At 41.0% G+C, this 13,612-nt stretch overlaps 1 protein-coding gene across 4 annotated transcripts in view; it reads left to right on the plus strand.

Moving 5' to 3' along the window:
* ADCY8 (adenylate cyclase 8) overlaps positions 1-13,612 on the plus strand; it is a 216,540-nt gene that overhangs the window by 187,020 nt on the left and 15,908 nt on the right. For all 4 annotated transcript variants that reach the window (XM_040979449.1, XM_040979450.1, XM_040979452.1 and 1 more), the window contains 2 exons: positions 5,403-5,481; positions 10,898-11,056. In XM_040979449.1, the coding sequence (XP_040835383.1) occupies positions 5,403-5,481; positions 10,898-11,056 (238 nt within the window). The remainder of the gene's footprint in view (positions 1-5,402; positions 5,482-10,897; positions 11,057-13,612) is intronic.

The following is a 13,612-nucleotide window of genomic DNA, read 5'->3' on the forward strand; positions in this document are numbered from 1 at the left end:
CCCAAACATTATCATAAAATATCATAGGTGTCAACCATCAATCCATCTCTATTTAATAAACACTGCTGTTGCTAGGCTCTGAAGAGTAATATATTAGTAAAACATCATAATCTTGTGCTATGTAATAATGCCAACATTGGACTGTATGTATATTAGGGGTCCCTTAAGATTAAATCACATTATAATGAAAAAAAAAACACTGTTTTAAGTAAGTTCTGTAATGTTTTCACAGTCTGAAGTCACCTATTGATATAGTTCTCAGAGCAAACTGCTGCCGTTAGGCCATACATGACTGTATCTACCCTTAGGGAGTTTAAGGGCAAGCAATTATAAATATGTGCATGTAAGAGGACATTATAGGAATGGAAAAGACATTAATGAGTTCTGAATTGGTAACTGGTTCTGTGCACTGGAATAATTATTTCACATCTAAGGCTCCGTTTCTCCTTTTCTAAAACAGAGTTAGCAGCATCTTGATTGTTGATGCAACAAAGTAGGCACTACATGTAAAGTGGTTATTACAAATATGGCATTAATTAATAAACACAGTCTTCAGTAGATAACAGAATAAAAGATAAATTAAAATTTGAATTTGATATTTTAGTAGCATAAATGGGATTGGACAATTACATTATATTTTGGGAGGAGAATTCACAATAGTGAAATTTCTGAGTAAGGTGCCTAAGATGTGCGTTCTCATGTTCCTCTGTCAAAATTGCCAATTTGTCCTTGAGAAGTCTTCTCCTGGGACCTCAGACTACCACCCACGAAATAAAAGGCTTGCAAAGAATACATTATGTGTGGTATGCATAATGCAGAATGGACTATATTTACCAAGTACATACTATGAAATATTTAACTATATGAGATTGTTTTTCTACTCTGTCCTAAATGGAAAGATAGCTACCAAAATGCTCTGAACCATGTGCTTCTAAATTTGTAAATACATTTGTGCACAGGGAAAAAGAAAATTGCATTTGGTTGCTCCAAGGTATTATCTATTGTTTTCTATTGTTAAGAATCATTTTTATTTTCTTGTGAATTTTCATTAGATTCCAACTTCATGACAATTAGCATGAGCATTTCTGTATTCAGTAACATTCAAACGTTATCTTTTATTATACAATAAATAAAGTTATCCCTAATCTTATTTAGAGAATTACATCTTGTACATGAGTTTTCATTTAAGAATGCCCTTGTCTATTAGCATAGGATAATGGTAGTATTAATTTAGCACTTTATCAGACCAAATAGATCGATTCAGAAGGCTCTGTTTTTAAATACACGCAAAAATCAAGCAATGTATTATAATTTGGTACATATTTCAGCCACTTAACTCTTTTCATAAATTCTTTAAAACAATCATAGAAGTTGCAAAAAGGAAAAAGCCTCTCTATTCAAATCACAATTTCTTTTGAATGTTTATTAGAGTGGCTGACTGTGTTAATTTTGTAATCTCTACTCAAGCTATTTTTTCCATCGAAATACAACTAACAATTCAGCTATCATTCACAATTTTCCTTTGCTTCTCCTTCTGAGTTTGGTCTAGTCATCGTTATTTTTGGTCAATGGCTGCTTTCAAAGTGATTCAAGAGGCATTATGTTTGCTCTTGAGAAATGTGTTTCAAGTGATACATTGTTGGGCTTCAAGAAAATCTGCTGCATCACAAAGAAAAAGGAAATTGTAAGTGCCAAGAAGAGCAGGAGTCTGGGGCATATCCAAAAAGAGCTAAACATAGAACTCAACTCAACTCAACCCACTCAAACAATGTGAATGAGTGATCATTGAGAACAGCACCATCTGTAAGAGGAGGTGCTAGGGGCTTCGCAGGTCAAGTACATGACCATGATTTACCCTCTTAATCCTCACATTTCTGCAGATAATGATATTAGTCACTCACAGGTAGGCAAACAGATTTAAAGATGTTACACGTCTTTTACATGGTCAGATAACTGGTCAACAACGAAGCTGAGCCTGAAGCTTTAGCCCACACAAAATCCAGCAATCGTATCTTTGCTCCTTTTTTCATGTCTCCACAAACTTCAGAAGCTAGAGAATTAAATCACACTAAGGAAACAAATGGTGGTATTACTACATGCCTATAATACAATGGTGACCATGAAAGAGTAATTGGATGTAAGGAATTTCATCCCCACGGCCCCCCAAAATGTTGTCATAACCACATGTGGTTCACCATTTCTTCACTTCAACACTCACGTTGGACAACTCCAGGAGAACCAAGCAGTATTTTCTTCAGTCTGCATGTGATCCAAACATAAAATATGACATGAATTTATTAGCCCTGCCTGCACCAGACACTTAACCTGACTAGCTAGCAAAGCAAGACAGGCCCCTCCACGTGAAAGTCCCATCCCACTGTTTCTTGCTGAAGTTTTATCACCTTTTAAGTTTCCTTTGAACACTTAGCCATGCTTGCTTTAACTTCTCATGCATTTGTATAGCAACAGAGTAGATCCTTTTTGTGAGGTATATCACATTATAAAATTATGTGCATGTTGGATTCTTTTTCTCACTGGACTATGAAAACAAAACTATTTGCGTTCTTCGCCTCTGTATCCTAGAGTATTTCTGGCACACTGTAGATGCTCAATAATGATGTTCTCTTCTCATGCAATCCAGAAGAAACATAATAATGAGTACCATCTATTCATAGCATCTCAACTCCAAGAAAAAATCTCATAGAACTTGAAATTCACAAATTTGGATCTTGCTTCAGCCTACAAAGTTCTTTAAACTTCTTGGTCCCCATATATACAACATTTTTGGTCCCTAAACATATACAACAGATTCATGCTTCCATTTCTAATTCCTGGCTCTATCATGGTGAACTTGACTAAGTTTTTCCGTAAGGTTCTTTATTGCATAATGCCAGTGAAAAGCTGGCCTCATGACCCAGTTTCCCTGATCACTATGCCAGTTCTATTACTATACAACGAAATACAAGTGGAAAAGCTGAATGTTAGTGTGACCAGCTTGTTGCTCAGTCTACTACTCCCTATGGTAATTGCAGCTCATTCGTAATGACCATATAAAAGTTACTTCTAGTGAGTTGTGAAGATATAAGTACTTACATTTGGGAGAGGATGAAGCAAGAATACAGACTCACCTGCTTTTAACAATAAGAAAATCCTGAAGTCGTTTACAGTGGATAGCACTAGGAGTCTACTGATTACCATAACATCTGTACTGAGGTGGTGGTGGTAACTATGGAGAGAAGTGAATGGACTGAGAGTATATTTGGAGGTAGAGAGGACAGTGTATGGGTATAAATTGAGTAGGGAATGAGAGTGAGAACTGACCAGGTCTTGGTTGTGCTTTGTACTGGAGCACCTGGGTGAATGGGTTGGGGTCATGGCGTGAGACAGAGTAACCTGGGCAGATGAGACACAGATGAGGTGAGGTGAAGTATGTCATGACATCTTCAGGTGATTTGTTCTTGAGAATCGTATAATGAGTTTTCTTCCTTAGTGACAGTCTGTCGAATGTATATTTACTCATTTCAACCACATCTATATATTTTTATTATTATTAATTTTATTGCATTATGTGACACAATGTTATAGGCACTGGGATTCCCCCCACCCCTCCCTGAACCCTCTCCCCATGGTGGATTTCTCCACCTTGTTGCATTACCACAGTTCAAATTCAGTTGAGGTTCTTTCATTGGAAGTATTTACCAAGCATAAAGTCCAGCATCTTATTATCCTAGTGAGTTCAACAATTTCTTGGTGAGACCATCTCTGGTCTGAAGGCAAAGCCAGCGAAGTATCATCCCAATCAATTAAAAGCCCCAACATAACATCAACAACAATTTACAACATTATGGCATTAATTGACACGGTATTGATTAACAATATGTCAATAGGAAAATGGGTTCTTAACTACATCCTGTGACTTCTTCATAGACATTTCAATTTTGGTTTATAGTCAACCGGGTTCTATACACCCCAAAATGGCTATAGATTACTATTCAGCTGTCTCGTCTCTATTTTCATTTTAGTATTTAGCTGTTTATAGTGTTGAAGCATGATTTTGCTGAACTTGGTTGTTTTTCAGGTGGTCTGAACTGGCTTATAACTCTAGCAAGACATGTGTCATCAGTTTAGGTACAGAACATTTTCTTAATTAATTAATTTATTTATTTATTAGAATCAGACAGGAAATGGTCAGCGTGGATTCACTCATACCTCACTAGGTGGGACACAAAGATTAGTTACGCCTCACTGGGGTATCGGGGATTTCTCTGCACACCCCTCTTAAAAAAATAATAATAAATAAATAAATAAACACATCTATATATTTAAAGTCCAAGATTTCTTCTTTCACCCTTTTGTGTTGTGTTCTGAGAAAGGCTCCATTTTGTGATACAATGAAAGAAAACATTCAAAATCCAGCCACAGATGCTACCACCTTTCTCTGATTATTGTGGCAACTGGTAGTCCTACTGGTGTGTACATTTCCCCCTTGCCACTGAGTGTCTTCACCAGGACCTTCTGGTGATCCAAGGCAACCCCTGTCAGCAATGCTTCAACATGTGCTCTCCTGCTGTGAACTGAGAGAGGGAGATTATTTCTCTAGGAAGAGATGACACAAAGGAAAAAAGACATTAAAATACCTAAGAATAGGGGTAACATAAGTCCCCCAAATCGTAGAACTGATATAAAGATTAAAAGAATTACTATAACAAGTGAAACAGGGTCCAATTCACAGAATCAATTAGAACACATACAGCCAACAGACACTGCATGTTGGTCTCTTAAATAGAGTAATGCATCTAGCAAGACAGCGAAGAGGTCACATGTTTACCCTACCAGCTAAGATACTGCTTAAGATGCCTGGACTCAGCTCCCAGCTCCAGCCCCTGACTCCAGCCTCCTGTCAATGCAGACCTTGGGATTTAGCAACTGATGGCTGATGGCTGATGGCTCAAGTAAATGGGCTTCTGTTACTCCTAAGGGAATCATGAATTAATTCCCTGAACCTTGCTTTGACCTGGCCCAGATGCAAGCATTTGGGGAATGAAACAGTAGATGAGAACACTACTGTTTTCTCTCTCTCTCTCTCTCTCTTTCTCTCTCCTTTTCCTCTCTCTCTCTGAAGACATTGTTTTTAAGGTGAGCATATTATTTAGACAGACATTAAACTTCAAAATATCTTTCACCAGGTTTGCCCCAGTAATATACTCTTGGAAATCAACTGATTCCTGAAATAGCCAAGGCACAAACCCTCTAGCAGCTCCTGTCACAAAGTAGATGCTCAGAAAGCATTTTTTTTCTTTTTGCTCCACTCCTTTCTATACTTCTGCTGTGTAATGTTCGTCCTTGAAGTCCTTTTGTGATTATTAGAACCATGCACCATCCTGCATTTTTTCTTTCTGCAGAGATTTCCTGGGAACCAAAGAGGCGTCACTGCTGCTAATGGCCATGTTCCTCCTTGCTGTGTTCTACCATGGACAGCAGGTAATGTGACACTTTGTTCTGTATACCCTTGGCTAACTATTGCCATAAAAAGGTCCAGCAAAAGTTCACACTGTTCTTTGTCTCAAATGACTGGTAGCTGTTTGATCAATTTATAAAAAAAAAAAAAAGACCACCTAATAAAAAAGGAACTGGAAACGGTTTATTAAACAACACAGCCTCAATTTTCTTTAGGCACATCTCTTCCCAAAAGACTTTTGTCCTGGCTGAGACAAAGTTGTCTCAGTTCTGCTACCTGGACAGAACAGTAACCGTACAAGGTGTGACTAAGGCAGGCCAGCATCCGAATGATCGTCTGGGGGGCTCTCCTGTCACATCTTCGCTTCAGTGTGTGGACTTGAGAAAGCTGTTTCTCTCGCCGAACCTTACTTTACTCAACTCTGAAGTAAAATAGGATTATCTAAGTAGGGCTGTGTTAAGGGCTCATTTGAGATTATCAAGCACAACATTTAATGTGCTGCCTTACATTTGTCTAAGGTAGGCTTCACTACTGATTTGTCCTAATTAGATAAAGGGCCTGAAGGAGGTTGTATCCTGATAAAGCTGCCATGTGTAGACCACACATTCCTCAGACTTCATTGTCCCCATGATGGGAGCATCATGGAATACTTCATCCAAGGGGTGTCACAAGCTTTCACAGACCAGTAGGAATACCTCAGGTGGACTCTGACCCACGAACACCTGTCACCTGAGATTTTCATTTCTAAAGAGGAAGTAGGTCTGGCCAGCCGCCCTGCTGCACTCTGGCTCCCAATCCAGCTGTTTCTTGTCTTCATGCATTGCAAAAAGAAAAACCAGAGGAGGAGAAAAACAAAATAAGATTGTCACCCATAGCAGAAATGGAAGCTTATCCCTGGGAAATCACCGTGGGAACAGTGAAGCAACAAATCCAGGAAAACTAAGAATACAACAGCCAAAAATCCCTGGAAACTGGAGAGATACACATATGAAGTTGTTTTGCAACAGGGGATTGGCAAAATCTAGTCAAGAAAACGTGATTAGCACAGAAATTTGGCAAAGGGGGAAGTGGAGAGTTAATACTGAGTGATTGCTCCTGGTGCTTCCCTTCAGCTGGCTCATTCAACCTTATCAACAACCTGAAGTGGGAATGCCAACAGTCCACTGCTCAGGTGAGGATAGGCTGCTAAGCTAATGAATTTGAGAACTAGAATCCAAATCCAAATCTGTCTTCAGAGCCCAGCATTTTCCGCTTCACTAGTCCGAAGCAGAATAAAGAGCGAGTTTCAACACCCTGGCCCAACACAGTCAGTCCTGTATCATGACTTTGACTTACTCTCACAGTTAGCTGAATTTACAATCTATGAACCAGCCAATTATCAAACTGTAGCCATTCCAGAAAGACCTCTGGTTTACTTTGAGCGTATGCTATGTCTTGGTGGTTTCCTCAGTCTGAGAAGTGGATGACAGCCCTCGAGGAGGCTATGACAACAGCAGCAGACAAGCCAGTCCTGCAGAAAGTCATAATATGCTCACTTCATCACACACGGTTAAGTTTGACAAGTGAGAAATGTCGGAAAATATCTGAGAAGACAAGTTCAGGGTGAGGGTCTTCTTTCTGTTATAAGAAGGATATTTTTGTCTCCCGTCACCTTGAAGAATTACTTTGAGCCAATAGTGACTCCTTTCTACAAGGGAATGCTTCTGATACTCTGATTCAGTTTAGGCTCATCCCCTTTTGTCCTGAGAAAGCAGATAGCCCAATTATGTTAGATTATATGCAAGTGGGAGCATGTACATGCTTACTGATAGTGTGAGCTACGGGATTAAGTGACATCTGATATTGTTGCCTTCCATTTCTAACTTCAGCTGCCTTGGAAATTCATAGTCACGTTGCATAACAGTAGCAGTTATAGGTGCAGGCTTTGTTATTGAGTAGATAATATTCAGACTTCAACTCTGCCTCTTAGTCAAATATGTAACCATCCTCAATTTACTCATCTTTCTGTCTCAGTTTCCCCTCCTGTAAGATCAGCATACGGTTACCAAGTTCTTCACAGAACCCATGCTATCATATGAAAATATGTTCTTCGTTATCCCAGTAGTTCACATCTATAATAAGTACTCAAAGACAGTTTAGCTGTTAATATTTTATTTGCTGTCCATGACAGCAATAGGAAAATAAGTACTATCCATCTGGTCCCAAGGCAAGAGCAGAGACTCAAGTTCCCTGAGGACATAACGTGAGCAGGAAAAGCCAGGCTGCAATGGAGTGCACAGGCTGACTCCTGGTTTGCTCCTGTCTGGCACACCGCCACCGCCACCCTGTGTGAGGGCAGCCTTCTGCAGGACTGCGTCACTTCAGGTGTCTTCTATCTATAGCGTCCTCCAGGGTCTTGATCATTCCACATCAAACCTGCCCACTCCTGAGCTTGCTACCTGCTTCACTGTGACTCAGAGGTCCTCTATTTTTAACAAAAACTGAATAATGCCCACTGGTGGCTGCTAAAGCATCCAATGGGAGGATGTGTAATTATGCATCTCCAGAGTGATGGGGGTGGTTATGTAACAAAATAATTGGGAGATTTTATTTTGCACATATGTGAAAGTTATATGCCAAACACTTCCTCCTCCTTTGAGGCAGGTGAATATTCTGAAGGTTGGACAAGGAGAGCCTCCAACCTCGTGCCTGATTCATTCACAGCCCGGGAGCTTGGGGCTGCGCCTAGCCATCTCCATTTAGAGCAGAGGAAGCCACACCAGCATGTGAGGACAGAAATCAGTGAGCCTGTATCTCCAGTTACCTCCTTGTAGGTCTGATAAAGACACACTAGGAACAAGAGGCCTTGGAAGCAAATGGTCGTGCTTGAGTACCAACAGTGCCACATCGAGAATGGGTGAGACAGCCTCTCTGGTCTGTCATTTCCTTATCTGTATGAAACAACAAGCATCTGAGGGTTGAAGAATAGATGAATGAGATCATTCATTTGTACAAGAGTCACTACTTGGAGTCAAAACGCCCTCTATTGAAAACAAGCTCTTTTTGTGAGCTCCTAGGAGATTGGGTTCACCTACTGTGCCTCCGTTTCCCTGCCTTTGAAAAGGGGCCATTAAAGTGCCCACCTTATTGTGCTGAGACAAAAGCTCAGTCAATACTGGCTAGCATCAAATGAAAAGACTGGCACAAAATATAGAAGCAAGGGTCCACAAAAGATTTGCGAGGAAATGAAATATGAAAGTAAATTGATTTTGGTGAAAAAGTTTTTGAAACTCATGTATGTGAGGGTCTTTGAAAAGACTGCAGAAAATTAACAAAATATACATTTTAGATTTGCATGGATTTTAGAGACTTACACCAGAATAACCATTTTTAATTCAATTTTTGGTGAGCTTTTTAAAGCACCTACATATGTATTAGTTTCCTTTGTAGCAGGTTTTTTTTTTTTCAAATAGACAGTCCCTCAGTATTTTGGAAAAAAAAATGAAAAGGGGTTACATTCCAGTGTAGTTCATGATTTCTGAGCAAATGCTGAAAAAAAAAATTGTTTTAAAAAATACCACTCTTGGGGTGGGTTTCTGGCCTGGAAGATAAGCCAACAGTAAGGAAACCCACATTCCACATTGAAGCACCTGGGTTGTTAGGGCACTTTGATATAGCAGATGAGGCTACCCCCTGCAACATTGGCATCCCAAATGGGCACTGGCTCATTTCCCCACTGCTCCACTTTCAATTCAACTCCCTGTTAATGTCCTGGGGAAAACAATAGAGGATGTTCCAAGTATCTGGACTCCTGTCACCATGTGGGAGACACTGGACAGAAGCTCCTGGCTCCTGGCACTAGCCATTTCGGCCATCTGGAGAATGAACCAATAGATGGAAGATATCTGTATCTATCTATCTACTTATCTACCAATCTCCCCCTCTCTTTGTGTAACTCAAAATTGCAAATAAATCTTAAAAAAAAATAAAAGAATAAAAAAGCACCTGGATTGAATTCCAGGCTCTGGCGCTTGTCTGAAACTTTCTGATAATGTGGACCACTAGGGGAAGCAGTCTTGTCTCAAACGGTGGGGATCCTGCCACTCACATGGAAAGTTGGGTTTTCAGCTCCTGGCTTCAGTCTCACTCAATCCCAGCCATTGCAGGCATTTGCAGGTAGAACCCTTGGAAGGAAGCTCTGGTTGTTTGTCTCCATGTCTTGAGTAAAACCAAAGGTTCATTGTGAAATTTGCACCTAACCTTTAGCCATTTGTAAAGAGTAGGGGTTGTTTAATAGGCTGCCTGCAGTTTCTTCTACTCTTCCCAGAAATTCTAACTTTTCATGACACCCAGTAAAGTGCCTCATTCACCTTTACGTACAGTTTAGAATTGTTTGTGAATAATAAATGCAAGTGTAACTGCCTACAATATGATTAGTGTAAGCTGTTTTAACATGATGGTTGAGCTTTTTTATCCTGAGGATGTTTCTCTTCAGCAATGTGCCACCAAATAATGTTAGGAACAAGCCTTTGGCACAGTGGCTAGGGTGCCACTTGGTACACCTGTCTCTCATACTGGAGACCTGGTGCAGGTCATGGCGCCTCCACTTCTAATCAAACTTCTTGCCTACATGCACTTTGGCACACAGAAGGTTATGGTTCAAGTTCTTGATTCTAATACCAACAGAGACATGGATGGGAGACATGGATGGAGTTCCAGGCTCTAAGTTCCAGCCTGGCCAAGCCCTAGCTATTGTGGGCATATGGATCTCTGTGTCTCTGTCTTTCATATAAGTACGTTCTGGATACTGAAACCAGGCACCATACACCAGGTGACTGAACAACGGAAACTTATTTTCTTACAGTTCTGGAGACTGAATGTACAGAGCAAGGTCCAATAGGGCTTTGTTTCTGATGAGGACTCTCTTATTAGCAGACAGTCACTGCCTTGCTGGGTCTTTACATGGTCTTGAGTGGCAGACACACATGAAGAGAAAACAAAACAAAATCTCATCTTGCAGGACATGCGTTTATGATCTCATTCAATCCTTATTACTTCCTAGAGATCCCATCTCAAAGCCACATTGGGAATTAGGGCTTCAATATAGAAATTTGAAGAAGACACAAACATTCAACCGTAACAGTAAGAGTACAATGTCAGAGAGTCCCTGACTGCATGCCACCTACCATTTAGTAGAGAAAACAGGTGGTGTCAGATAATCACACAGCCTGTCATAAAATCACAGGCGCAGCAACCTCGGGTGGGCTGGGGCACATCCCTCTGAATGTGGTCGTGCTCCGACTGTCGGCTGCAAGCATACTGCCTCCCATGGTGCTTTCATCAGGCTGCAGCTCAGGTGTGAAGCGTTCCAGAGAAGCCTTCCCACCCCCTCAGACTTTGGTGCTGCAGACTGCATCCTCCAGGAGCTTGTAGGTTTTTTTCTCTTCCTCTTCACTGCAGCTGGAGTACACGGCCCGCTTAGACTTCCTCTGGCGAGTGCAAGCCAAAGAGGAGATCAATGAGATGAAAGAGCTGAGGGAACACAATGAGAACATGCTCCGGAACATCTTACCCAGCCACGTGGCCCGACACTTCCTGGAGAAAGACAGAGACAATGAGGTGAGCTGGGCTTCTCTAACAATGGGAAGGGCGGGTGGTGGGTGTTGTCCTGTGGCAACATTGGTTTCATGCTCTGGGGCACTCCACCATCTTCATTGTGTACAAGAGAACGGAGAAGAGCCTACCCCATTAGTACCAGGCAGCCCAAACTGGCTAACCCCATGAAATTTGTATATGGCTTCCACCAGGCTTATCAACTATAAAATGGATAATATCTCCACTGTAATTTTAAAGTTTTGTTTAGGACTGGATATATACTTTTTAAAAATAAAAGAAAAACCCTCATAGGTGTATTTTACACGTACTAACATTAGTCACAGTAGCCAAAAGGTAGAAACTACCCTAGAATTCACCAACGGATGAGTATTTTTATATAAATGGTATGTGTGCATCAAATGCCATAGTCTTGCTCCTTTGGAAGGAAGGGAATTCAGATAGTAATGGTTGAAAAACGTGAATGTACTTAATACCACTGAGCTATACAAGCATTGGTGGAGATGGCAGATGGCATGTTATACATATTCATAAGACATAAAAGTAGGTGTATACCCATGTAAATAAGGGTGTGTATATATCTACTGATACATAATTGTCTATGGATATACCTTCTTATAACTGCCAAGTATGTAATAAATACCCAGAGATACTCTTTTTCACACATATTTTTGTTGGTATGATGCCTGAAGAACTTCTCAAGGTGTGGGGTGCCTCATGCTCCCTGGAGTTGGCCTGAGGAAGAATATTTCCTCAGGAGTTTGTAGACTTATGTCCATGTTACTCCGAAGTCTGCCTTCATCTAATTACAGTCTTCCCTCATAAGGATATCAACCCCTACATTTAGAGCACACCACAAGGCAGTAATGGCTTTGTTTCATCTAATTGTGTCTTTTATTTAGTTGTATCTAGGATGACCTTGTGACGGGTCCTTCAGTCTTGGCTGATTTACTTGTTTCAATTTGTGTATGTGACATATTTAGATACACCTCAGCCCTCTGCACATCTATACTTTGCCTATTCTGTCATGCATTCAGATACCTAAGCAGTCTGAGTTGGTGGCCCTTGAATTTGAATCCTAAAAGTTAGGATTAGGAGAGATCTATGAAATCCATTCCCTATCCAAGCCATGGAGAGAGAAAACCCAGGAGAGAGAAAACAAGAGGATGAGTTACCAGCCACTTGAATAATGCATCTATTAATGTACGCAGGCCCTTGAGGATTTCTCAGATACAAATCAAAGCATTACCCACCCTGTTTAGCAGATGGAGTTCAGGCCAGTTCCCAAGGCTCCCTAGGGTCAGAGGCATTGTTTGAAGAGCTTCTTGACAGAGAGAAGGTTGATGTGCACAAGCCATGACCACCAGATGGGAAAGATGGAGTGCCAGAAACTCAGAGGGAAAGCCCAAGGAGAAATTAAAGAAAATATACCTTTAATAAAAATACCCAGACTATGAGGGCTGAGAACCACTGAGGGGAATTAAAGACATACTCATTTCATCCTAAGGGGAAATAAGTCAGCCAGGAAGCACGCCAGGACTCGGGTCATCAGCTTCCCTCCAGGCCAACAAAAGTGACAGCTTCTACGACATTTCTAAGAAAATCCCTGTCCAGACTATTTGAGAGTGATATTTAAACAGTTCTCATTTGACTAAGATTAGACACCGAATGCGTTTAAGTATTAAATTTCCACATTATTATGTAATACCACTTACTGTGCACCTACTTCACACAGCTGCTGAGATAGGCAATTGCTGAAAATCATCTCTTTCTCCACAGTGTTTGGAGAAAGATCCGTGTGACCCACGTGGTTCAGGAAACACTGGCCTCTGAAAGTTTTTCTAAAGTGCCTCGCTTTGAATAGGCAGTTATGACTTGAATCCAGACCCTTGAATTTCTTACTTCTGAATTACCCCTCTCCACCTTACCATGCTGCTAGCCAGGGGGTCCCTGTAGTCAGGTGAGACTAGGGGTATATGTATATAATAAAGAGAAAGACAGCAGTGTATCTTGAGGAAGGATGACATGTCTGGAACCGCAGAAATCCACAAGAATTCTCAATGTCACACCCTCAATCTATAAAAGACAGTCACTTTTCATGTCTCTGCTACAAACCAGAATGAAGATATAGCCCTCTGAAAATCCAAGGTTATCTCAGAGTTTCACAAGGCCACAACTGTGCCACAGGTGCCACCTTTCCCCACCGCTTCACGGTCATGGCTGACTGCCAGCTATCCTGGGGAGCCACTTGGCACCTGCAAACTCCAACTGACTTGTTTATGTCAAATGGGTCTCCCACTAACTCAAAGACAGCAACATTGACTGACAAGCCAAATGACTTCCCACATGTAACATGTGTGTTGGGGTGGGACCACAGAATCACTTTCTAAGCTACCATAGCCATCATTGCTGCAAGCTCAGTGACCCTCCTCAGCTCTTCCAAACTCTAACACCTCTTATAATCCTCCAGGAAAGGCCAAGTAACCTGCTGGGAGTGGATAAAGCAATTAAGCCGTTGAAACTTGTGTTCAAATCCCAGTTCTGCCAGCTATGTGAGTAGGG

Source organism: Ochotona curzoniae, unplaced genomic scaffold (assembly GCF_017591425.1).
Source record: "Ochotona curzoniae isolate NIBS_2020 unplaced genomic scaffold, NIBS_Ocur_1.0 contig_3190, whole genome shotgun sequence".
In the NCBI taxonomy this organism is placed as follows: Eukaryota; Metazoa; Chordata; class Mammalia; order Lagomorpha; family Ochotonidae; genus Ochotona; species Ochotona curzoniae.